This window comes from Hetaerina americana, unplaced genomic scaffold (assembly GCF_022747635.1).
Source record: "Hetaerina americana unplaced genomic scaffold, ioHetAmer1.1.p SCAF_1, whole genome shotgun sequence".
In the NCBI taxonomy this organism is placed as follows: Eukaryota; Metazoa; Arthropoda; class Insecta; order Odonata; family Calopterygidae; genus Hetaerina; species Hetaerina americana.
In genome coordinates, this window is record NW_027286069.1 from 45,989,786 (window position 1) to 46,014,888 (window position 25,103).

Here is a 25,103-nt window from a genome sequence, read left to right on the forward strand (position 1 = left end):
TTACATATCACGGCCATTGTCTAATCGTTTTACCTAATCTCACTGTTTACGTAGCGGTGGTGGTATCGTACCGAACCATTCTCCCTTTACGTATTTCCTATCCTCATCTTTTCCCTTTTTCATTGTTGCATTGCATTCATAAGTCATTTGAGAACGTCTCGAAGATCATCAATATATTCCTTTACATTGACAAGGACTGCTTAAAAAAAGGAAATAATATACCACCTTTTCACATGCACAACATGCTTGAATTTAAGTTAGGAGTTCGAATGTAGATACGGTTAAAGAAACATATTTCATTAGAGTAAAGAAAGAAATCGACTTCACGTATTCAAGATATAATTAAAATAAAACTTTGAACGATCTAGTAGGAGAGGCAAGTGTAAATAATTTGACGCAGCATTTTTATCTATGAGAATTTTTATAGTTTAAGCAAGTACACGAATCAATTCTAAGAATGAAAAATGTAGCATTCCTGGTTGAAATTCGTAATATACATACATTTCGTGTAAGCCCCTAATGATGAGTTTTTCAAAATTGGTATAACATGACACTGGAACATCAATATGGAGTACCTTTAGATATTACCGTTATTTCCGATATTACCGCACCATTATATATAAAATAAAATACAAAGGAGGTTAATATTAGTGCAAGTATTAGTACAAATTAAATTAAGATTTACTGCTACCATCAATTTAAAATGTATACACATAAGTAGAATAGTACATTTACTATTTCCTAGAGCTAAAAACGTAGAGGATTTTGCTTTACTTAATATGTAGAATTGAAAGTTTTTTCAAGGAGAGCACCTTCGTTAAAATCAATACAAATAGATCAATGATATTTTTCAGTAATTTGTGACAAATGATTTCTTCACACGAATTTATATCAGTTATCAACGAACCGTATATATTTTAATTTTGACATAACTAATTTATGAGCCTAAAAGAATTAATACGAGCTATTCTTTCAATCCATAAAATATGAAATGGGCACATTTTATTTGGCGGAAATAAGGTTTATCCTAAGGCGTAAAACTTTTACGGCTTAACCCCAATAGGAGCATTTTATCCTTCCCCAGTAAAACCATTTTGTGTAAACTTAACAGAAATCCCATCCGCTGAGAAGTCATGATAAAAAAGTAAGCGGTTTATATCCTTCTTGGACCTTACTATCTCGTCCATTCCTAAAAAGCAAAGAGTTTAAGATGCTATCGGAGTAAAAATAAAGAGCTCTGGCAATCAGTTATATATCTCGAAGGGTTCAACAAAAAGGGACTAGACAGAGGTCGCTAATATACTAGGGTGAGCTTTCGAATAGGGTGAGGACCGATAAAACTGTTGAATGAATATCCATTTATATCTCCGCGCTACCAATGCAGGCTGATATGCTGTCCCATCAATGACTTCAGTACCATTATGCAAATAAGTTTCGATGCCAGAATTATTGATTCCAACTAGCCTTCAGACGTTATCTTCGGGAATTAGAGAATTATAGTACCGATCCATTTAAATAAGAAGGTACTCAAATATCTTAATATAACGTGCCATATTACTCGTATACCAAAATCCGATGACTGAAAATAACACATTTACGAATGCGCAGAGATTCAAACCGGAAATCCGTAGCCAGTGTAAATAGATTAGAGTGACTCGTAGAGTAGTATATAAGACCCTCCATGGTTTATTTTTTCCTTCCACTTAGATCATCATTCTCCTCTTTTCTTTTGAGCTCCATATCACAGAAATCAACCCAAATATGAGTTTTGATTGGTAAAGGTAGCACTGGCATCGTAACATAAGCCTCACGGAGCACGAAATTCGCACTCTTATGGTCGGAAGACAAATTTTTCTTTCCCGGGTCTCCCAGGAGTTCTTGAAAAACACACCGTTTAAATATACATGTAATTTAGTGTTCCGATAATCACCAAAATAAGAACCTACCACCATCCACCGAGTACATGGAATCCAATGTTCAATCCACCAGAAAGCCATACATCTTCACATGGCCCCAACTGATAAGTTAGTGAATGTCCCATCCTCAACCCTTGATTTTTAATAGTCAGTATTCCAAATAAGTCCTGTGTTTCTTCTCCTAATCCTAAATTTAAATGCCGTGGAACCAACAGAACGATTACCAGGCATAATACCAATTATTTTCACCCATTTATCTAAATTCTCATATTCAAAATAAAAGCAGTTTCATCACCCAAAGCCTGTAGGCTTAGAATGTAATTTTTTTCTTGGGTCAGCATGCTGTAAGTATTAGTATTTTCGTGCTCGTAGGTTCTACAACATTTGTTATTTTGCTATCTTAAGGGTAGCAAAGTAAGTCGCACAGGTTCCTCCTTTAAAACTATTTTGAGTAGCAGGTTTTTCAAAATTATGTCTTTAATATTAAAGTTCCCTCCCCATGGACTACAAAAATGCTGTGGTAGAATGGCTGGAGGAAAAGTGATATTTGCTCCAGGTGGTGTTACCCTTACCAGATACGTCGAAGGGTAGGAGAAAGAATAAAGGTAGTCCGCGAAGCGAATGTGTCTCAGTGAGGCGCCTGTAAAGAATTTTGACCTCAGCGGAGCGGCCATTTGCAAATGAGAAGCAAATGATTCCTTAGGATCAGTTTGGGTTGGCCTGGTTGATTTTTATTAGGCTTTTGACTGAGTAATATGAGCAAAATCAATGAAAATATTTCAGGAAATAGGAGTAGACTGGAAAGATACGAAACTTACCCACCTACAGTACGTGTATCAGACTCCATAAGGTCAGAAAGCAAATGGAAAGTCGGGATGAGCAGTGTTAGGCAAAAGATTAAGACAGGAATCTCCATTGTTGCCTATTTTTCAAAGTATTGCAGGATAAATTGGTAAGCGAGGAATGGGTGTAATTGGAGGTGGTTGTATCAAAAAGAGGGTAAGTCTTTTAATTAAATGAGCCAATTATAAAGTGTTAGTTAGCCAGTCAGTCACAGAATTACAATCATTAACTAGTGCTGTACCATTGTGCTAGTGCTGTAATCATTGTGATAGGTATGGGATGAGAATTAATCACAATGAAATAAAATTAATGAGATTCTCAGGATGGATGCAAGAAGGATGAGATGAACATTAAAGTTCGCCTATTTAGGGCATATTTTAGAAGAAGTTGATAAAAGTAGTAACCAAATTAATTGCATATTTGTTTGGGGTAAAGATATTAATACAAATAGACGAGAATTGCTTAAAAGTACCTTAAGTAGAGATAAAAAGAAAAGATGAGTGAAAAATTCAATCTGTATCGCCGTTTTGCACACCTAGGAAACTCCGAAACGGATATCAGAGTCGTACGAATCTGAAGTTTAATATTTGAAACAAGAGGGTAAGCGTAGGGGTAATCTTTTGAGTTGTAAGTGTGAGAAGAATGGAGAAATTAAAATTTATGGAAAATAAAAACCAAGTTCTAAGTATGTACATGGTAGTAGTAATGACAGGAAGAAGTTTTTTGGGAGAAATTCAAAGAAGGCAGGATAAATAGATGCGGCAGAAATTGAAAATCAATGGTATTATAAAGACGTTAATCAAAGAGAGAATGCTGGCAATGCGAGTTAGAGGAAAGAAAATGATAGGGATTTAGCACAAAATTAATGGAGGCAGAAATAATACAAACCTTAAGAATTGGTTATATTACTATTTAGCATTGGATTTTAGGATATTTCAGGCTTATTAGTTCGAGTTTAGGAGTACAATAGTGTTTAGTGCTATGTTCTATCCAATACCTAACCTAATAGGTAAACTAAAGCTAATCAATATTAAAAACGTTATATTGAACACTTTCATCATTTAGGAAAAGACGACATTCTATTTATATAATCCACGACATTTAATTCTTTTGCACAATATGCAGTCGTGAGCCAGGGTGCGTCTTTAAGGCAACAAACTCGATAGGTTAAATTGGTCGGTCCTTTTACCAAGCAAACGGGGATATCTGCAGGTAATGGAGAACAGATGGTCACAATTTCGTTGCGAAGAAGCCGTCCCCTCTCCGACATGCTCCCCATTCTCCTCCAGATGCCACATCCCACTTGACCCTCTCCCCAGCACTTCCTCCACCGCCGTTGTCCTCGAACTCCCCTCCCCAATCTCTCCCGTCGCAGCCTCTCCTCCGCACGCTCCTTCCCGGACGCTGCCATCTCACGACACCAACCTCCTTCCCCTCTTTTCCTACCCTCCTCCGCATCTCCCTCCGATATACTCCCAAGCTCCCCTCCACACTCCCGTTTCGCGTGAAGCCTTCGCACTTTACGCCCTCCTGCAACGTCCCTCCAGCTGCCTCATCTACACTCTGCCGTCGAGGCGGCCGGAGCTGAGAGGCAACCCGGAGTCAGAATGCACCCCCAGATCACTAGAAAGCATGTATTGGAAGTTGGTCTCTTGTCTCACAAACCGTGTCTCTCATTCGTTGTATGAAATGATGCTAGTTCTCAAGCCGCGCAAGCCACGTAACGATGTTATTTCATCCCACTCACAGAATAAACAGGAAAGTTCGATGATTTTTTTACCATTTGGTAGTCTTTTAAACTACGATTTTGGATGAACACAGAATGTTAGCCTCCCTTAACAAAACAATACCTGGCATCCTACACAACAATAAACTGTTAACAATTCCTTCCTTCCTTTAATCCGATATTCTTTTTTTCTCTCTGACGACTTTATTCTGATCTTGCCCCTACCTTGCTTTTCTAACATCGTACCCTCTATTACAATCTTAAGTACTATATTCCATATAAATGCTCTATAACTACCTTAATTGGCTTTTTTAGATTTCTCCCAACATTCCTTTCCCTACCCGCCATACCTTGTACGTGCCACTTCGTTTGATTTTCTATCCACCCCCTTTACCTTTAACATCATTCTCCAGCTATATTGCAAAAATCTCCAATCCGCGCCTATCACTGTGCGCCAACAACTACATTTCCGACCCGTACCAAAAAAAGCGGTTCATGAAAAAATCATTACTAGTATTTTCTTAGCCTCCTTAATAAACGTCCCCGTCATCAATTTCCTCCTTCCTATGAAAGTTTCTTTGCGTATTGCGATTCTTCTTCATGTGTCTCTGTTACTTTGGCCACCTTGATCTGAAACAATTCCAAGACGGTATACTCTTTCACCAGTTCTAGTTTATGACTTCCATTTGTAACGCTTAACTTCGTCTTCCTAATTCTAGAAAAACTCGCAAATTTTATTTTTGTTTTTCTTACATTGACTCGCATCATATACGAGGTCTGTTCAAAATTTATCACAGCTTTTGTGTTTTTTCAAAAATTATTTATTTATTTATGAATATCTAATTTGTCCCCTTCAAAGTAATCCCCATTAGATATTATATACTTGTGCCAACGTTTTCCAGTATTCAGTTTCGGGAAAAGGAAAAGTCACTGGGGGTCAAATCTGGGGAATACGATGGCTGTGGCATCATTGGTATGCTGTTTTTGGCCCAAAATTCGCGCCCAAGTAACGATGTGTGAGCAGGGGCGTTTTCATGGTACAAATGCCAATTTTTTTCTCCCTCAAATCCGGGCGTTTGTGGCGGATTACTTCGAGTAAATTGCGCATAACTTGCAGGTAATATTCCTTACTTACCGTTCTACCCTAAAGCAAGAACTCATGATGCACCACACCCCTGCAATCGAAGAAAATTGTAGGCAAATCTTTTACATTCGACCGGACTTGCCGCGCTTTTTTCGGTCTTGGCTCGTGCTGCAGCTTCCATTGGGATGATTGAGCTTTAGTTTCCTCGCCATAACTACAAACTTATGATTCGTCACCAATTATGACCCACTGTAGCAAATTTGGGTCATCACGGACAGGATCCAACAAATCATTAGCAATGTTAATGCGTGGCGGGTTTTGGTCGAAATTTAGCAATTATGGCACGAATTTCGCGGCGACACGTGTCATGTCCAAATCATTGGCAAAAATCGAACGGCACGAGCCAATCGATATGCTTAGGTCTTCAGCAACTTCTCTAACGGTGATTTGATGACTGGCCAATACTTTTTTCTTCACTTCATCCATGTTTTCGTCTGTCGTTGACGTGCTCGGGCGTCCGGCACGCTCTTCGTCGTTCACGTCTTCTCGGCACTCTCATAAAATTTTGTATCGACGATTAACGTTTCTTTGGTTCAAGATAGCTTCTCCATATGCCAGAATCAACATTCAGAATGCGTGCACGCACTTAATTTCGTTTTTCACACAATATTTTATACAAACTCTTTGATCCATTTTTTGGAACGGGCAAAAATCGAAGACATGCCGAAACACGTCCAGCAATACAGCTGTAAAAAATTAACGGAATATTTAAAATGGCCGAACTTTTCGACATAAGTACCACATATAACGCTACAAAAAAATCAAATATACGTAACCCGCAGAAATTCAAAATTCGCGATACTTTTTGAACACCCCTCGTATATTATTACTCTGATTATTGAAGATGCAAAGCACGACAATGTAACCCTTTGGGTGAATGGCTAAGTAAAGCTTGTTTAACCGAAAACCTAACTGATTTTATGCATTCCCCACTGACTTTTATTTCTACCCCAAGTTCCTCCCATGACATTTTTGCCATTTTATCAATACATAAGTTGAGAAACGCGGCTTTCATTGGATATTTTTGTCTTTCTCCTCTTACTAACACATAGTGAACAGATTCCAGCATCACGCCGTGGTGTGACGCACTTTTTATAACTTTACACGCAATCCAGGCTATAAACTTCTGACTACTCAGATTATCAGGCATATTTCAAATTTAATCAACCACGCTGGAGGCTCTTGCACAAACCAAATTTTAAAATACCAATTATAAGGGTTATTAATAACCATCTTTACTTGGTGGATATTAAGGCTTATAGGTGAGGAAGTATTGGGATCCACTGATACTGAAGCGGATTTAAATATCGATAACATACACCCATCCCAACTTCCCATATTTCACATGCACCTGAGCACTTTGGTACACGTACAGGTTAGTGATAAGTCGCTTATCCTTTCATTCCACCCTTATCTTCTGTAATTACGCTATCAAATGTATTCTCGAAGACTACGATTAAAACAAAGACATCCTGAACATACTCTATATTCCTTTCTATCAGTGATCTAATTTCTGCTATAATAAGACGCATACCTATCCCCTTCCGTAACATAAAACGATCATCCGCCATGTACTCATTAGCCCTACTCTCCAGTATTTTACTGATGATCGTAATTAACACTTCTGCTGCATGTTTAATTAAATGCATTGTTCTATAGCCATCATATATACCTACCTTTCCCTTTTAAGGATGGAATCTAACACTAAAATAACAAAATCTTCCTGCGAAATTCTTTCCTTCAAAATGCTTCTATCTCCATGGCCTTGTTTGATTTCAATTATTTTAATGCCCTTCATATCTCGCAATCAAATACATGTAGTCCTAATCTATTCCTCATATACGTCGTATTCTCTTTCTACGCCTACAATTGAGGGCCTAATATTTTTATCATACATATATGTAGGCACCACACCATATTTACCATATAGGCACCATATTTTATGCATTCTTTCCATCGCCCTCAAATCTTTCCCGGTTCAATCAATAATGTTTTGCTGTATCATTAATAATGTTCACGGTTTTTCCGCTCTTACTTCCCATGCTGTCATAATTTTCCTCGCAGCCTGCATATATTCATTTCTTATTGTCCCGGAAAATGCTTCCACACGCCATTTTCTCAAACAACTCTGCTGTCTTATCCTCTTGAATCTGATGTTACTCTTCATTTGTACTAAAGAATTACCTAAATCTGAATCTGATCCTGGGAAGAGATTACACCGTCCCTGTATCTCGGTCTAACAACGAGTCTCGTCGATATCTGTCTGAACCCACAGGTATTTTCCACGCATACTTCAATTGTGGCGTTTAAGTCAGGTGTTAGCTATGACTAATCCATGTCTACTGTATAGCCGTAATGCTCTTTCCATGTTTATTCCTTATTGCTAACCGTAGTCTCTCAATCCCATCTCTCTCTTCTCCCGCGGCCGGATTCCAATCGCCCATTGCCATTAAATGCTTCCTTCTAAGGACACTCTCCATTATTACTTGTAATTGACTGCATATCCTGCCTATTTCTTACTTTCCACGCTTATTTTGGGTAAGCAGACCTTAATAATGACCAAATTCGTTGATTCAACTTTTAATTCTACAAATAATATTTTAGCACTCACATTTTCTATGTTTACTACGTCCATTCCTCCCTGCTCTTCATTACTGCTGCCACGACTGGCTGGCTCCTCTCCACAATAAATTATTTGATAACTATCGTTCTAGTATTTCCTGCTTTCTTTCCATCTCACCTCGCAAGGCCTGAAATATTCAGTGTTCCTCTCTCCTCCCGTTTAATATTTTCTAACTACCCTGTCTTCAATATCGTCCTAGCATTCCAACTTCCCATTCTAACTGGTTTGATCCTCTTGGGTGTCTTCTGTGCTGTTGCTGACCAAATACAGAGTTCGAAGTGTAGTACTATATTTTTCGTAGTGGGATACGACTAGCGTGCTTGGCTGAAAGCAAATAACATCAGGGTTTTAGGTGTTCCGGTGTGAATCAACTACCTTTGCGGTTCTCTCAAATACTTGATATTGTCACGACATTGCCTTTCTATTAAAGTTTTAATTTATCAATGTTTAATTTTATCATATTAGAGTCTCTTTCGAAACTTTTACAAGAGACTGTGTGAAAGTCGATGATTTCGAACCGCCACAACGGCATTATGCTTTGTAAATCACGCAAATGTCCTTACACCAGAAATACGTGGGGAACAGAACGAAGTTAAATTTCGAGAGGAAATAAAAAACTCGAATATGCAATTACTGGGAAAACCGATTCAATTAATTTCGATTGGGAAATATATCATTTACAAACACTACATGGGTCTCAAGATAGCACGCACGCATTTGAAGGATAGAGCGATGGAAATCCTAAACAAAACTATTGGCTCAGGAAAAAAGTGGGGTATATTTTTCAATACCTACTCTTTCTCGGACGAAAGAAATGGAGCTTCTTCTGTTAAGAGATATTGCAGTGGTGGTTTACAAAACATGCAACGGATGCGTGCAAGAAAAAAAACCAAGGCATGACGCAAAGCAATCCTAAATACAAGCAGGATGGAACAAAGTATGGTGAACTTATCACACGCTTCCGGAGGAAATAGGTACGCGCCAGGGGAATGGATCCGTCATCCATCATGCACTCTAAGGACGAAATGAGGGAATTTATCAGAGAGGAAAGTGCCAAAAAATGAGCAACGGAAGCGAGGAAAATATTCACGCGAAAGTTTTCCGGCATTGCTCATTCGCGCCCGCCGTGCGCGCATGCCTCTGGGGGAGGTGGGGGAGTGATGGGAGGTGGGGCTTTATTGAACTTGAGGAAAATTGAAAAGAGAGAAAAAACATACAATAAAAAGAAGAGACTCACTCCTGTAGGTACGGCGCCAGCTTCATCCTGGTCTGTTTGAGCATCTCCTGGGCCTTCCTCCGCGCCCTCTTCAGCTCGTCCCGCAGCTGCTCGCAGTCCCCGCTCCCTCCCAGGCATAAGGCTAGGTTGCGGTGACTCGAAATGGCCCGGTTCAGCTCTCGAAGGAGCTGCAACGGAAAAAGGAGAAAAGAAGACATTGAGATGAGAAGTAGAAGAGGAGAAGTATCGTCTCACATAATTTTGACCACAAGGGCAAATCAAGTTCTGAGGGACCTTCGGGGAATACGAAACTAGAGAGGGAGCAAGAAATTAGTTTTCAGGATAACTGAAAATTATTTGAAAAAGTTTTATTACGAGATGGTGTTTTTAGCAGTATCAGATGCCAAAAGTTAGAGAGACTCATTCCCAATGACGAACAAATTTGTTAACCACCTCAGTGCTGAAGTCTTTAAGGTCATTAAAAACCGGTGTATTTCTGTTCACGTAGGATTAGTATCAGATTTTTTAAATATAGCCACTGAAACTTACAAATCTTACGAAACTATTTTCATCAGTTGAAATAAGTAAGTTAATCCTCTCGTCACTCGAGAAGATGTTACATTTCATTCCGGTAAGATTGATATGCAGGCATTAAAAATAATATATCTTATAAAATTGGATCCGACGGCAGCAGCTAGATTGTCCTAGGACCCGAAATCAAAAATACATCTGGATATTATGTTATTGTTCCTGGGTGAGGTTGTCAGTCTTTTGAGAAAAACAAGGCAAGGAATTTCTCCTTGCTAAGATAGAAGAAGCCGGATTACGACTTTGATAAATTTAAAAACAGTACTTTCTTACAAGAGAGAGGAATTCCAGCCCCAAGCTGTAGAGGTAGCTTAGAAAATCTGGATAAATAGAGAAATAGAAGGCCAAAATGGCAACTTTAAATGTTCACATAACAGCAAACGCACAGAAGAAAAATATCGCTCACGAATATTTACAATCATTTTAGCCGTTAATACACAACGCAAAAAACCAACACAATTAATAAATATATACAGGTATATATATATATATATATATATATATATATATATATATATATATATATATATATACTAGTATATATATATTCATTCATTCACCCTATATAATTACATTATTACGTACATATCCAATAATTTGGTTAGCATACTTTATTTTTTGGGCTCACTAAAATATCTAAATATCTCCGGAATGAATGTATTGAAACTAGGACCAGGAGTAAGCCACAGCTATATTTATTCTATCAGTATTATGCAACCTCTGACTGAAAATTTCCCTAATGAGTTTTTTTGCAACAACTTCCGTTGTAAAATAGAATTATATGTCCTTCGCTAAATGGTCCATTTATTTACGAATTTACCTATGGTTATCAGTTTTTACAAATGATCAGTCATGAGGTGCACATCTAGGAAAAGAGTTTAGTGAGCGAATATATACGAGTATATATACTTATGACCCTAATTTTCAGTTTAAATTTGTAAGGTGAACCATTCGTTAGCAGAGATGATATCTTAAATAATAAAATTGTAATATAAATAAATGCATGTATTTTCCCAACTTTCAAATTATTTCACCAACCACATTTTCCGCATTGCGCCGCAACACAACACGGCAGGAGGTGTTCAGATATTCAGGATGAAAAGTGTAGGATTAAAAATCATTGAGGGTAGATACACTTTGCACAATATCAGACATCACAATTATATACATCACACCATATCGAGGCCTAATTCTGAGATATGTCCTTGAATTATAGGGAACAATGAATCCGAATATTCTTCTCTCATTTTGACATCATTTCCCGATTGTGTTGGGCCTGGCTCGTCTCCTTGTGAAGATTAAGCATAATTGGAACCCTGACGAGACGAAACCACTCTCGGGGGAATACTGGCCGTAGCAGAAGTACGAGTAACTACATAGTGCTCCATGATCGTGATTTGTCATTTCATAATAGGAGAGCAGAGAATGGATGTGTAGAATTGAAGGGAGAGAACCATGAGAGCGGAACGGAATGTTTATTCCCTGACCCGCCTTGGTTCCTCTCTTTCCGGTGAGGAAGAGAGGGAGAGATAGAGAGAGGATGGAGGGAGAAAGCAGAGGGACGGAGTCAGGGGGTTTGGTGGTAGTCGGCATTTTATGTGGCGATGCCTCATTGAAAGAGGAGCAGCAGCTCTCTGGGCTCTGTCCTTTATTTTTCTCTCCTTACTCCCATTTTGTTTTCCTTCGGACGGAGAAGATTGAGCGGACAACTGTTAAAAAGGTGGAAAGGAGGGAGAGCTCGAAATACTTCCACGTCAATGAGATGGAGAGTCGAGTGAGAGGTGAGAGCGATAAAAAGAGCGAGAGAGGCAGGGAGCGGTGGAGAGGAAACAGGAGGAGAGAGAGGGAGAAGCGGGCGTCGGCGGACGGAAGATACAGAGGGATGGAAAAACCTTCGGAATATGTATGGGGGAAGAAGACCACGCAAAGGGATCTCTTTTCGTCCAAAATATTGCCGAAGAATTCTAGGTCATTCTCTCAAAGAGCTATTTTATCTCTCGACTTTTTCCCCTCTCAAAGTTGGAGCCAATGGGGTGGAAAGTAAGTGAAATCAGCCATGGCCGACGGCAAACGAAAATTTTTTACACTGAAGTATAATTCCTGTGTCAGTGAAAATTACGGTGTGAGCGCAATAATGCCAGCAACATGCTAAAGAAAGCGTTCCGTTTTTTACGGATTCCTTTTAATTGCGGTTTAATTACTGGTCTCCCTCGTTCACGACGTAGGCCATTGGAGGCACTCATATCTAAATGCACCCCTTCGTGATTAAAAATTACTAGTTGAGGACTTTCATTGGCTGTAAAACAATACTAATAATACCAATATTATTTTAAGAATCAATAATTTTGTGGAAAAGGGTTCGGTGCAGTTATACCAAGAGGAAGGTCTCTCGTGTTTTTTTTCCCAGATTGATCCATCTGGTCCGCTGATCACGGATAGAGCAAGGTGAAAAGAGATTCTTCCTCAAACATTACTCTTTTATTCAAGATGTTCTATCTATTAAAGATATGTTTTGGGCGGTCAATACTGACTATTATTATCTACGTACCACGAGAAATTCCTTATATTCGCTCTAAATTATTTTCTTCTCCAAATAACAAGTTCAATTTCTTCCTCTTCCCCCTTAGCTACTTACATTCCCCCTTCATCACGACCTTCAATATTCCACTGCTTCTCAATAATTTCTCCGTTTATTTTTTCTGTCTTTTTCAAATTATTCCTAGCAAATTTATCACTTTGCCCACCACATTTACAACTTCACTATTTGTTTTACTCTGTGTTCAACTTATTTTATCCATTCTTCCACATTGACTTCTCAAAAGTCCCTGAGCTATGGTCATCCTTTTCACTCAGACTAGACTTGAGATTCATACAGCGCTACGCTCCATTTAAATATTTACTGATCTTTTTAATAAGTATTTACTTAGTGCGCGTGCCATCAGTGTTCTTCTTCTTCTAGGAGCTATTTTACAAACACTATAATTTACTAATATGTTCCTTTTTTCAAGAGCAGCACTGCAAAAGTTTTATGTGGCAATTCAAAGTTTCATTCCATCTATTCTTACATTTTTTTCACTTGCCGATGGCCTACAGACGAGCAATGCTGTTTTAGTATTTCGTGAAAAAGGAACATGAAAAAGATAAATTTAGCAAATGAATGCATAATTTCGGGTTCTCCGGATCTCATCTTTCCAGATGCTAATTTAATCTTTGCAGATGTACTAATTTAAGTTTCAAGGGACTCGTGTACTATACGATACACATATATTGTATCATGCCCAGCGTACACTAATGCCAAGCGTACTCAGACATATCGGAGGTATTTTACACGGAGATAGACCGCTACGTAAAAATCATTGCAATACTTAGGAATAAAATGTTACCAATGTAAAGCCTACTATTTCCTGGACTCACCGTAAGATAATTATTGGCAATACTATATTATTGTCCTATTCGTTACCGACAACTCGAACCGACGCTGTCCAATTTCATCGGGATTTGAATTATTTATTAAGCCAAAGAGGGAACTTAATAAGATCTCATCTATGAGTAACTGGGGTTTTGCACCCGGTACTCATGCGAAAGACGCAATTTTGGTAGCCATTCCAAATCATTTTCCAGCGATTATGTCAGTTGTGTTCTTTGAATATTGCATAAAAAATAAACGCTGGTGCACAAAAAGGTGAATAATTCGCCATCACGCGCTAGAATCCTCCTGTGGAGTGAGGATTTCAGCTCGTGATGATGTTCCAGATGTCCATTCTGTGGAGTAATCTGGGATTGTAAACTACATACATTTGTCAGAAGTAAGGTTAGTAATTCGTGTTCTAAAACGTTCTCGGCTTCGCCCATGAATGGCATTACAACTAGCATGATATTTTTTCCCACGCTCGCACAAATGTGAATAGAGGCCGTGTGAAATCGCAAGATATTCAATCAATTATTTCACTGTGAGCAGTCGTTTGAATCAGTTGCGTTGCATGGGTTTCCAGAAATGGAAAAAATCAAGTACTGTGCGGTAAAAAAATTCGTCGTAAGAAGATTAAATGCAGACCGAAATTCATTCGAAGATTATAAATGTGAATAGAGACTCTTGTTGGAGGAATGTTGTTTAAAATATGAGCAGTATAGGGTAACGGGAGAGGGGATTGATTAATAAAATGGTCTGTATGAAAGAAAACAACGACCCTTGCTCATGAGATTGTTAAAAATGGAAGCAGAAAGAAAGAAGAGAATAAAATCCTACAATACTAGAACGTCTTCCTCTTTTATTTGCTCAGTAGTCGTTACCTACTGACAAACTATTTAAGTTTTTATGAATATTCTATAAGCACGATTAAAAGTAATTTTAATGTTGGATTCTCAACTGTAAAAATAGAAAGTGACATTAAACAACTAGCTTAAAAGTTTTTTTTTAAGTTTGTAAAGTAGCCAATTAAAAATGAATTGTCAATGCTAAATAAGATTGAAACTGGAATCATAGTATTCACTAAATTTACATTTATATTTTTCATGCACAAAAGGATATTTGGTGCATGTCCTTAAGTGATATCCTTAAAATCACTTCTCTAAATCATTTTCAAATCTTGCGGATATATTAATTAACCTAATATATGCAATACTAAATAGTATAGCAACTACGACAAATAATCCAAATATGATCCAAAAAGAAGCAATAAGTTAAATAGTGAAACCAAGGGTAATGCTAGCACATGCTGATGTTTCCAACTAAGTGACTCGAAGAAATTAAATTGGCTTTACATAATAAATTTACACAGCTTTACTGCAATTATTTATGATTACAGATTAATCATACCAAAAAATGTAACCCAAAGAACGAAACCATACTTTAACCATTAGACCGAATGTAGTTAAAATAGCCATAAATGGTGAATATTTATTACGATTATTTCTTTTCGGTTCCAATTCACTGTGGTGATGACGTGAATTTGAAATTTATTTGACGAGAGGCAGCATAATTAGAAGCAAAATTACATCTTCAAAGCAGTATATCATGATAAGTATTCTTGCAGCATTTCTCCGTATTTTTGGATGACTCCTAGCGTCCCATCGCAGAAAATGGCTCTATTAAGTAAATTGGAAGACATCACCCAACTCATAATGTACCCCGGAATATTCTACGTTAGCTATGAGTAAATACAGATATTATGTAGCGAATGATCTTGGAAATAAAAAGAGTAATTGAATTGTAAAAGGAAGTGATGTAAAGACTTTAATGTAAAAAATAGGATCGTCAGATCTTCGAAAAAGAAAGCTCTACCCATGAATAAAGCTTAGACTAACTATAGGCCGGCAATGATAGCCTGTACATTTGGCATATGCTATACGATTAAATGAGTTGAACAAAAAATCAGGTATCATTTTTATCTCCTTAAATGAATAATTTATAGAATTGCACCAAAGCGATGCAGACTAAAATATATCAAAATAGGGTGTCCGAATAAATGAAACGCGTTCCTTTGATAAATTTTTGATGACCCTTTAACATGTATAACTGGAAAACTTTTACAAGCCATCGTTAAATCGAATAAATTAAAGTCTCTCTATTGAGATGTCATCGTTTTCCAGCAATACAAGGGAAGCCGAAGCCTTATGTAAAAGAAAGGGCGCTAAATCAGCATTTCCCCTCTCCCCATTCCTTCTCTTTCCTCCATGTCTCACATAAATGACATCAGGACGACAAACCCAGACATAAGTTTGGTCATTCTAAATCGAATAAAAGCCTCCCCGAATCATCAATTCAGACGAAAAACTAGCTTGTTTGTGGATAGACATCACAGCTATTAAGCGTAAATATAGTATCAAGGAAAGGCTTGCGTAACTAACATTACATTAACGTTAAATTACTCTAATCAGCAATTCGTCCATTCCCTTCCAACATGATCATTACTTCCGGATAAATTCTCATTAATTAACCAACGTCAATGATGAAACGTGCCTTTGAAAGACAGCGGGCGAGAATTGACAAAAAAAGATGGCGTTGTGCGAAGCAGTTGGTTTCCTTCCACAGCCGTAGGAGGGGAGAGGGGAATCGGAATATTGAAAGGGAATGGGTCAAGGTGGGTAGAAAAAGGATTTGCAGGACCGGAGGCACAGAGAAAGCAGGAAGGGAGTGACTTTGCGGTATCACCCAAATCTCGGGTCACGAGAACGTAATCATGCTTCGTCAAATGTCCCTTTAAGGCTGAAGCAGGAAGGGTGCGTGACATGGGGGTACGTGTGAGGGTTGAGATGTCTCGTCGTTATTACTAAGGTTCTTATTTATACCATGGACCTTATTTTTTCGTAATGCTGAGTAATCTCGTGCGTTCGATGTTGTCGATACCTCCTCCTGCGGCAACAACCAATTGCTTAAAATATTATTTCTATCCCATTCTACACTCCTCCCTTTCATATTTTTTGTAACTTGAGGCACGAGAACATCGTTCCCCAATACTTTCTCCGAATAGTTACAGCCACTAAACTGAAAAATCATGAAAATCATACACCCTTCGTTTCGTTTGGCCATTTTTTATCATCTGATGAAAAACTCTAAGTTGAAATTTTCTTTAACTGTTGCAAACAAACCCATAGGCCCTAAACATTTAAAGGAAATGCTCATAACGAATTGTTCCCCCATTTTGATCATGAAGGCATGTTTGACCACGATAAAGAAAACTTTTAATCTCACATCAAAAAATAAAAGCATAATTATGTCTGATAAAAGCTATGTTGTTTCAAAAAAGGGCCACAATCTCAAAGTCGTCAAAGAAGGTCAGAAAGAACGTTATGCGTAAAAATATTTTTCACGTTGAAAGTTATGAAAACGTCAAAATATCCAACATTAAAGATTATCATCTATAACATATTGAAGTGAAAGTATTGCCTATGTAATTCCACACACTTTATTTAAAACACGACCCAGGTTTCGATGCTGAACGTCATCAAAAGTTAAGCCGGAGACAACAAATTTTATCTTCTATAATAGTAAATACTTTCAACGAGCTAAGGTTAGGAAGCTCAGTTCAAGGAGCTAAGGAATTGACATTAAACACCTGCATACTTTAAGTTTCGATTGAAATGCGATGGGTGAATTCTTCCGGTGAAATTAAATATGATCTCATAACTCATTACCATATTTCTACGATATAGCGTCAAAAAATGCTAAAATTGCTCAGAAAAATTCTACGTAGGAATAATAATACATGTGTCATTAAGGTCATCAATACTCGACATCAAACTCGAACCAAATTTTATACATGAATAATGCAATAAATTTGTCATCATCAACCAAGTGGTTGCAAGAATGTGAATGCAAACGTCTCCGAAAAAAGCGAAAAGTTTGTTTAACCTACGTTAAACAGTTCTGCAATGTACCTTTGATATCGATAAAATATTACAAGCTAGTACAACCTATTACGAAAACTCCTTTTCGAAAATATGAGTTTACTGCCACTTACAAAATGCGTCGGTAGCCTTCTTCCTCCACACAGAAGGCCTCTCTGTTTAATATTGAAGGACGTTCAGAATAAAAGTCACTCTGAGTTTGAAGATATAATTGAATATAACTTCCATTTTTTTCGTTTCGATCAGTTGCTAGAAATATTTCTGTTCCTATCATTCTTTATGTCAGTATTGATCGAATATTAAAATTATTGTTAGTTCGTGTGCTCCAGAATTAGGATTAAATCACTCTAAGGTAATAAAACAGGCATAATGATACTCGACATGAATTTGAACGTAATATCAGAAAATTAACCATTTTAATTTAATTTTATTTGTGCACCATAAATACGTCCTTGACCCAAAATTTGTTTCCAATTTTATAACAACTGGCTGAAGAAGAATGGCCTCAGATCCTTTCTAAAAACCATTTTGGGCGTCTTCATTCGTTTCATATAAAACTTTCGAGTTGTAAAACCTTTTTATGATTGAAGGACTGATTTATTGTGCCCAATAATGATTATTTTATTTCTTCGCTTTGTTATTGTAATTAATTGGTATGCTATTAACTGTCGGAGATATATTATTAAGTTGCAAGTGAATGTATTAAGAGTGCCTAACAATCAAAGAGGCTTCAAAGGGAACGAAACTGCTCCCAGATAAACCCTGTATAATGAATGGGTTCTGTCACAAGAAATGGGTCCGAGAAACACAAACAAAAATGGATTGAAACTCTTGTCTCAAATCTTGGTCATACTTTGTCTGTAACAAAAAGTAATGAAGCACAAATTGAACTCTTGTTTAATAAATCGGCTACTGTTTCTGTCCCAGCCAGGAACTTAAATGATTTAAGAGGTTATGCATATATAGAGGCATGTACGCATTATAATCCAACAAGAAACAGGATTTGGTGAGGGAATATTACATTTAAATCATGAAATAATTATGACCATGGCTAGGAGAGTTATTTGCGGTATTTTAAATTAAAAGTGCTATTAACTGTGATGCTAATTTATTCCAGGTACTGATAGTGTATCGATATCAATGTGAATAAAATTGAATAACGAATATTAATTAGTTAATTTTAATATTGACTTTCTCTCGCATTCGTATACGAGTAAGGAGATATTCGTACACATTTTAGCACACCAATATTAACAAAGATATTAAACATTTCATAACCTGAATAGACAAAAATATTTAAACTAAAGCAAAGATGACCTCGTAATACTCTCGTGTATTCCATAAGTTTCCAACTTCGCAAGTAACTTGCAATGAGGGACTTTATCGAAAGCTTTTTTAAAATCTAGGAATATCGCATCAACTGGAATATTACCTTCAACGGAATTCATTATGTCATGAACAAAGAGTGCGAGCTGAGTTTTGCAGGATTTACCTTTACGGAACCCATGTTGGTTATCAATCAATAAATCTTGGCTAACGAGGTACTTCATTATGGAACTAACGATGGTGTGTTCAAGAATCTTACAGGAGATGGAGGTGAGCGATATTGGCCTATAATATTGTTATTAGGGGTAATATTGGATTCAATAATACTCATTATATCATAAGTATCTGCCCATTTTAAATGGTTAGATATAATTTACAGTGGGTATATTATTTTCAAAAGCTCCACCAATAAACTACAATTCAAAATATATATTCTTTTATCCTGTAAATATACGCATAAGAGTCAAATTTCATGATAATTTTATTATACAGGGCCGTACCCAAAAGTGGTAGGACTGATTTTCTCTGGCGCGAACGGAGCGGTGGAGGGGGGTCTGCCTGGCAGGGTAAGGTGGAGGGGGCTCTTAGCAACAGACCGACACCAACCTCAGTCGCCTGCGGGCTGTCGTTGAGTGAGGACACCGTTTTTAGTGAAGCAAGTTTTTTGTCCGCGTCCAAAAACAAAATGAATCTGAATTTAGAGCAACGTTATTCCGTGAAGTTTTGTGCAAAACTCGGGAAGACGGCAACTGAGACCCTCGATATGATCAGGCAGGCTTATGGGGACACTGCCTTAAGCCGTTCCACAGTATTTGAGTGGCACAAGTTGTTTGAAGAGGGTAGGGAGCCCGTTGAAGACGACCGTCGCTCCGGACGGCCGTCGACGGCAAGAACCGACACGAATGTGAACAGAGTGAGGACACTGCTGAACACAGACCGACGCTTAACCAGTGAAGAAATTGCAGACCAGTTGGGTCTGTCTGCATCCAAAGTCCAACGCATTATTTCACAGGATTTGCCATGCGCAAGGTGTGGGTGCTTCATCATGACAACGCGCCGTGCCATGGCGCGCTCGTCGTCAGACAGCTCCTGGCCAAATACGGCGTTGCCACGTTGCCGCACCCGCCCTATTCTACCGATCTGGCACTACCGGAATTCTTCTTCTTCCCCCTGATGAAAAGACAGCTCAAGGGACGACGTTTTGACTCGATAAAGGCCGTTCAAGAGGCTTCGACGAGGGTCATCAACGGCAACCCCAAAGAAAATTTCCAGCGGGTGTACGGGGAATGGGAGCAACGTTAAACTAAGTGTGTAGCAGCTCAAGGAGCATACTTTGAAGATTATTAAGTCGATGTAAGTATATCTTCAATAAAATTCTTGTAAAAAAATCAGTCCTACCACTTTTGGGTGCAACCCTGTATTCAACAGATTTAGGCGAGATGTAGTGGAAGTTCGTCATTATGAGAAGAACAATTTTGCACTTTTCCACAGATTTTTGAGCATAAAAATTTCAGAACAAATTTTGCGCGAAACATAAAAATATCATACCCAATTATTAGACATCAAAGTGAAGGCAACGATAATCGCTTTATATCCAGATGAGTTATCGATTACGGTATTTTTGTGCAGTAAATTATCAGCATCGTCATTGGAAGCATAAGAATGAAACAGTTGAAATTATTCAACATGATTTTGCAATGAGTACGCATGTAACATGCCACCAGACTGTACTGCCAGTTTGAGTAGGGCGGAGCTGGACGTCGTCACCCGTGCAATTGAAAATTGGATTACATTTTCGGCTTTGCAAACCCTGGCCACTTTTCATACTCATTCTCTGAGAGCTGCTGATGGCTGCTGAAGTTGTCTACAGCCATCAATTTTTTATTTTCAATGTGCTACTGAAACCAAAACCTCAATTATACGCAAATGAAAATAGGAAGTGGTCGAAATTAGCAATTGCAACAATAAGGATGGGACACAAATATTATTTAATATGATATCATTGCTTTAACCCCACATATTTATCCCGAAAAGCTTCTTCTCAACTCGAGTTTGATGATTTTCAAGGAAAAATACACGGATTCAACCTAATTGTTAAACAAAATCTCAACGAGATTTTCTAAATAAGATTAAGTTGAGCCATTATTTTCTATACATTAGGACTAAAGCAAATTAGATGCTGTAACATTCAAGTCAATTATTTTTTAATAACCTTGCAAAGTAGCCTATTTTAACAAAAGAATTCGTTGATGGCAATAATTTTTCATTACAGCCCAGAGTACATCTTAGGCAATTAACACTACAGCGGTTCTTGCTGCCACCTATAGTGTTGCAGACATTCGTAGAATCATGCTTGATGCACAACGTAGTTAAATCTCATTTTTTATGAGGCATCGCTTGGACATGAACCAGAGACCATACTGACACCGCGAAACCGCTACTCACGATGCTACCCGTGGTCTTTATATTATTACACGAGTAATACTAAATTGGAGAAAAATGAATTTTTTTTAACTTTGTTATTATAGAAAGACTAAATTAAACGTAAAAAAATTTCAGGTATTAGGGTATAACATTAATAGTATAGTGCAAACCGTAAGAAGATAATTTACGGAGTGCATTTTTTAGATTTAAACAAAATCATAAATCAGATTTTAATTTATTTTCATTTATGAGCTTATATTGGAAAACGCAAAATTAAATGACGAATATTTATTAGCTGTTTCACACTGTGTTGTAAAGCACTGAGGATTTTCAATATTTTAATTTTCTACGCTTGTTGCTGTATTTCATTACTTTCTATCTAAACTGATACACCGTTATCAGCAAGAATTTTTCATTGAAATGGTTCACCATGTCAAATATACCAAACTACCCTAAAGTAACATAATATAGACGTTTTATGTCGTATGAACTAAAACTGAAATGAGTTTCAAATGACGTTCAATTCCCATTCATTTAAATTTTCTTCATCTTTCATTCCCTGCATTGTATCACTCAGCGGGTCGATCTACGTATAGCGAGGCATAGACCTTTCGCCAGCTCAAAAAATTTTTCTCTTTGGAATTTGAGATGGGGAGGAATATGGTAAAACCTGAGTCCAAATTCTTTTCATCATTACCTGCATCCTGCCCCCCAAAACCCATACGTCCCATTTACACCGAAACATTTCTTGCTCTCCGAATCCCTTCGGTTCAACACGATGTGAATCCCCCCGCCCTCTCCCACACAAAGAAAGAGGGTGGATGTTTTGGGAGAAAAAATCTCGGCAAGCGAATGAATAAATCCCACATCCACGTATTTGCCACGTATGTGCAGGACGTCGCCGACCGTGGGCGACGCCGAATGGCGTGGGAATGCCGCGTCGCTCGACGAGCACGCCCAGCAAGCATTCCCGCACTCGCCGAAATTACTGCAATATCGTTTGGAGGTGACGGGTGGGGTTGACGGGAAGGGGTTTAGGAGGGGGGAGAGAGGCCAAAGGACGTGTTAGCCGGGCGAAAACTGTAAGCGAGGAAGGAAGGTGCTGAGACGCATCCACAAATGCGCACGGCCGCGAGCAAATGGCCATAGCCGGTGCGGCCTCCCTCCCTCCGTCTCGCTTTCCTCTTCTCCCCGAGTATTCAGCGCGAATCCCGCGGCATTTTTTTCTTTTAAACGGAGGAACGGGGATGGGGACGAGAGGCTGGTTCAAAAGCCAGGAGAGGCGCACTCCAGATGGGATCCACCTCTCATCTCCTCGCCCGGACGGAGTGCGGTTGGCGCGGGGAGAATATAAGGCGGATAAGGGGTGAGGTTTTTGCATCCATCCATAGGCGTAAACAAGTGCTGAATTAACTTGCTGGAAAATAGTATAGGTGGGAAAAGGCTGAGATTTTGTAAATTACGGCTGTAGCATTATGCAAGAAATTGACAATTTATCCGACGGCGCCCGATAGATGGTGGTGAATCCATAGGCTGGTGAATAGGTATAGAAATGAATTGAAAAACTTTGATGTAGCCCAACAGCTGAAAAGTTTTAATGCGAGTATTAAAGAGGTGTTGTGCATTATATCTCAAAGGAAAATACGATAAAATAACTACGGTATGTTACAAAATGAAAATAGAAGGTGCAAAAGTTCTCTAAACAGACATTTTTATTAATGAAATCATAATCGACTATTATAACTTCTATTTCTGCTGCAGACTTACTCAACAATCCTATTACACATCTGTCCATATACGTTTTCTTCAATAATTCAATGCATGAAAATTGAATATTTTCCTACAAGGAAACAAAATATTTAGCACAAATAACGGTAAATTTAGACTCAACCGAAGAAATGAAACCATCAGTCTTGGTATCTACTCAAAAGTGCCTTGGCAAATTAATTTCCCAAGTTGTTCGACGATATTTAATCACTAACACTTGATTTCGACTGAAAATGTTCTTATTCCAATATATACAAGGAATTCAGATAATATTCAACTACTATATGTCTTATGGGCAATGTTTTCAACGATATCATAGACGGGTAAAACACCAAATCTTTTGATTTTGATGATTAATTGACAAGATAGAATAAGTTCTCAATATAATCAACCCAACATCTGGACTTTAAAACTGAATGCGCATCAAAAAGGAACTCGATACCAAATACTGAACCTTATCGGAAAAAAGGCAAAAAGCATACAAAAATGTATTTTCAACAATGTTGATAAATTTAAAAGAGAAAAAATTTTAACAGGAACAATAGCAGTTAAAATTGTGACAAAATGTCCAATATTAGGGCCTCACCGGTGCACTATCCTTCATTATTCTCGCTACAAATATGCATACATGTTTAAAGTGATGATTTCATTAATTATATCAAACCAAACATTTATAGAAAATCCTTGATTATGACTGGAATGTAGAATAGAAGATATTAAATAAAGCAATCTCAGATTAGTGGTGTCTTATTTTAGACATTAGGATTACAGAAAAGTAGCTCGGAACTACTAATCACCGTTAGATAGAATATATTTGCAAAAAATCTCCTCAGTTACCGTCAGAAAAGTCCGATCTAACCGAACTTCAACTAGGTATTCAGCCAGACAAAACAGCACTTAGAGAGAAATAAGGGATTCTTGATTAAAAAACGAATTCCAAAGAAACTGCGGGAGATGCCGCAACAGTAACTTTTAACGGAGTCATCCGCTAATGTGCATTTCAATGCAACAATTTCAGAGCGTAAAAATCATTCGCCTTGACTGGGACTCGAACCCAGATCCCTCAATATCCGGTCGAGTGCTTTAGCCACTTAAGCTACCGAGGCGTCCTCTTAAACTCTGAAATTTTGGGGCTTTTAAAGGAACTAGATGTTATGACGAAATACCGTACATACAATGTCACATGTATTCGTAGTCGTGCGCGAGGCGCCACTGTCCACGAGGTTAAAGCCAACTTTAAACACGTATGGTGTTTTCCCTTTGACAAATTCCAAAGAAACTGCGGGAGATGCCGCAACAGTAACTTTTAACGGAGTCATCCGCTAATGTGCATTTCAATGCAACAATTTCAGAGCGTAAAAATCATTCGCCTTGACTGGGACTCGAACCCAGATCCCTCAATATCCGGTCGAGTGCTTTAGCCACTTAAGCTACCGAGGCGTCCTCTTAAACTCTGAAATTTTGGGGCTTTTAAAGGAACTAGATGTTATGACGAAATACCGTACATACAATGTCACATGTATTCGTAGTCGTGCGCGAGGCGCCACTGTCCACGAGGTTAAAGCCAACTTTAAACACGTATGGTGTTTTCCCTTTGACAAATTCCAAAGAAACTGCGGGAGATGCCGCAACAGTAACTTTTAACGGAGTCATCCGCTAATGTGCATTTCAATGCAACAATTTCAGAGCGTAAAAATCATTCGCCTTGACTGGGACTCGAACCCAGATCCCTCAATATCCGGTCGAGTGCTTTAGCCACTTAAGCTACCGAGGCGTCCTCTTAAACTCTGAAATTTTGGGGCTTTTAAAGGAACTAGATGTTATGACGAAATACCGTACATACAATGTCACATGTATTCGTAGTCGTGCGCGAGGCGCCACTGTCCACGAGGTTAAAGCCAACTTTAAACACGTATGGTGTTTTCCCTTTGACAAATTCCAAAGAAACTGCGGGAGATGCCGCAACAGTAACTTTTAACGGAGTCATCCGCTAATGTGCATTTCAATGCAACAATTTCAGAGCGTAAAAATCATTCGCCTTGACTGGGACTCGAACCCAGATCCCTCAATATCCGGTCGAGTGCTTTAGCCACTTAAGCTACCGAGGCGTCCTCTTAAACTCTGAAATTTTGGGGCTTTTAAAGGAACTAGATGTTATGACGAAATACCGTACATACAATGTC

The 25,103-nt window shown here is 38.2% G+C and overlaps 1 protein-coding gene across 1 annotated transcript in view; it reads right to left on the reverse strand.

Moving 5' to 3' along the window:
- The window catches only part of LOC139685469 (uncharacterized), a 278,351-nt gene that overhangs the window by 139,885 nt on the left and 113,363 nt on the right, over nucleotides 1–25,103 (reverse strand). The window contains exon 3 of the mRNA XM_071582490.1: nucleotides 9,490–9,656. Within this exon, the coding sequence (XP_071438591.1) occupies nucleotides 9,490–9,656 (167 nt within the window). The remainder of the gene's footprint in view (nucleotides 1–9,489; nucleotides 9,657–25,103) is intronic.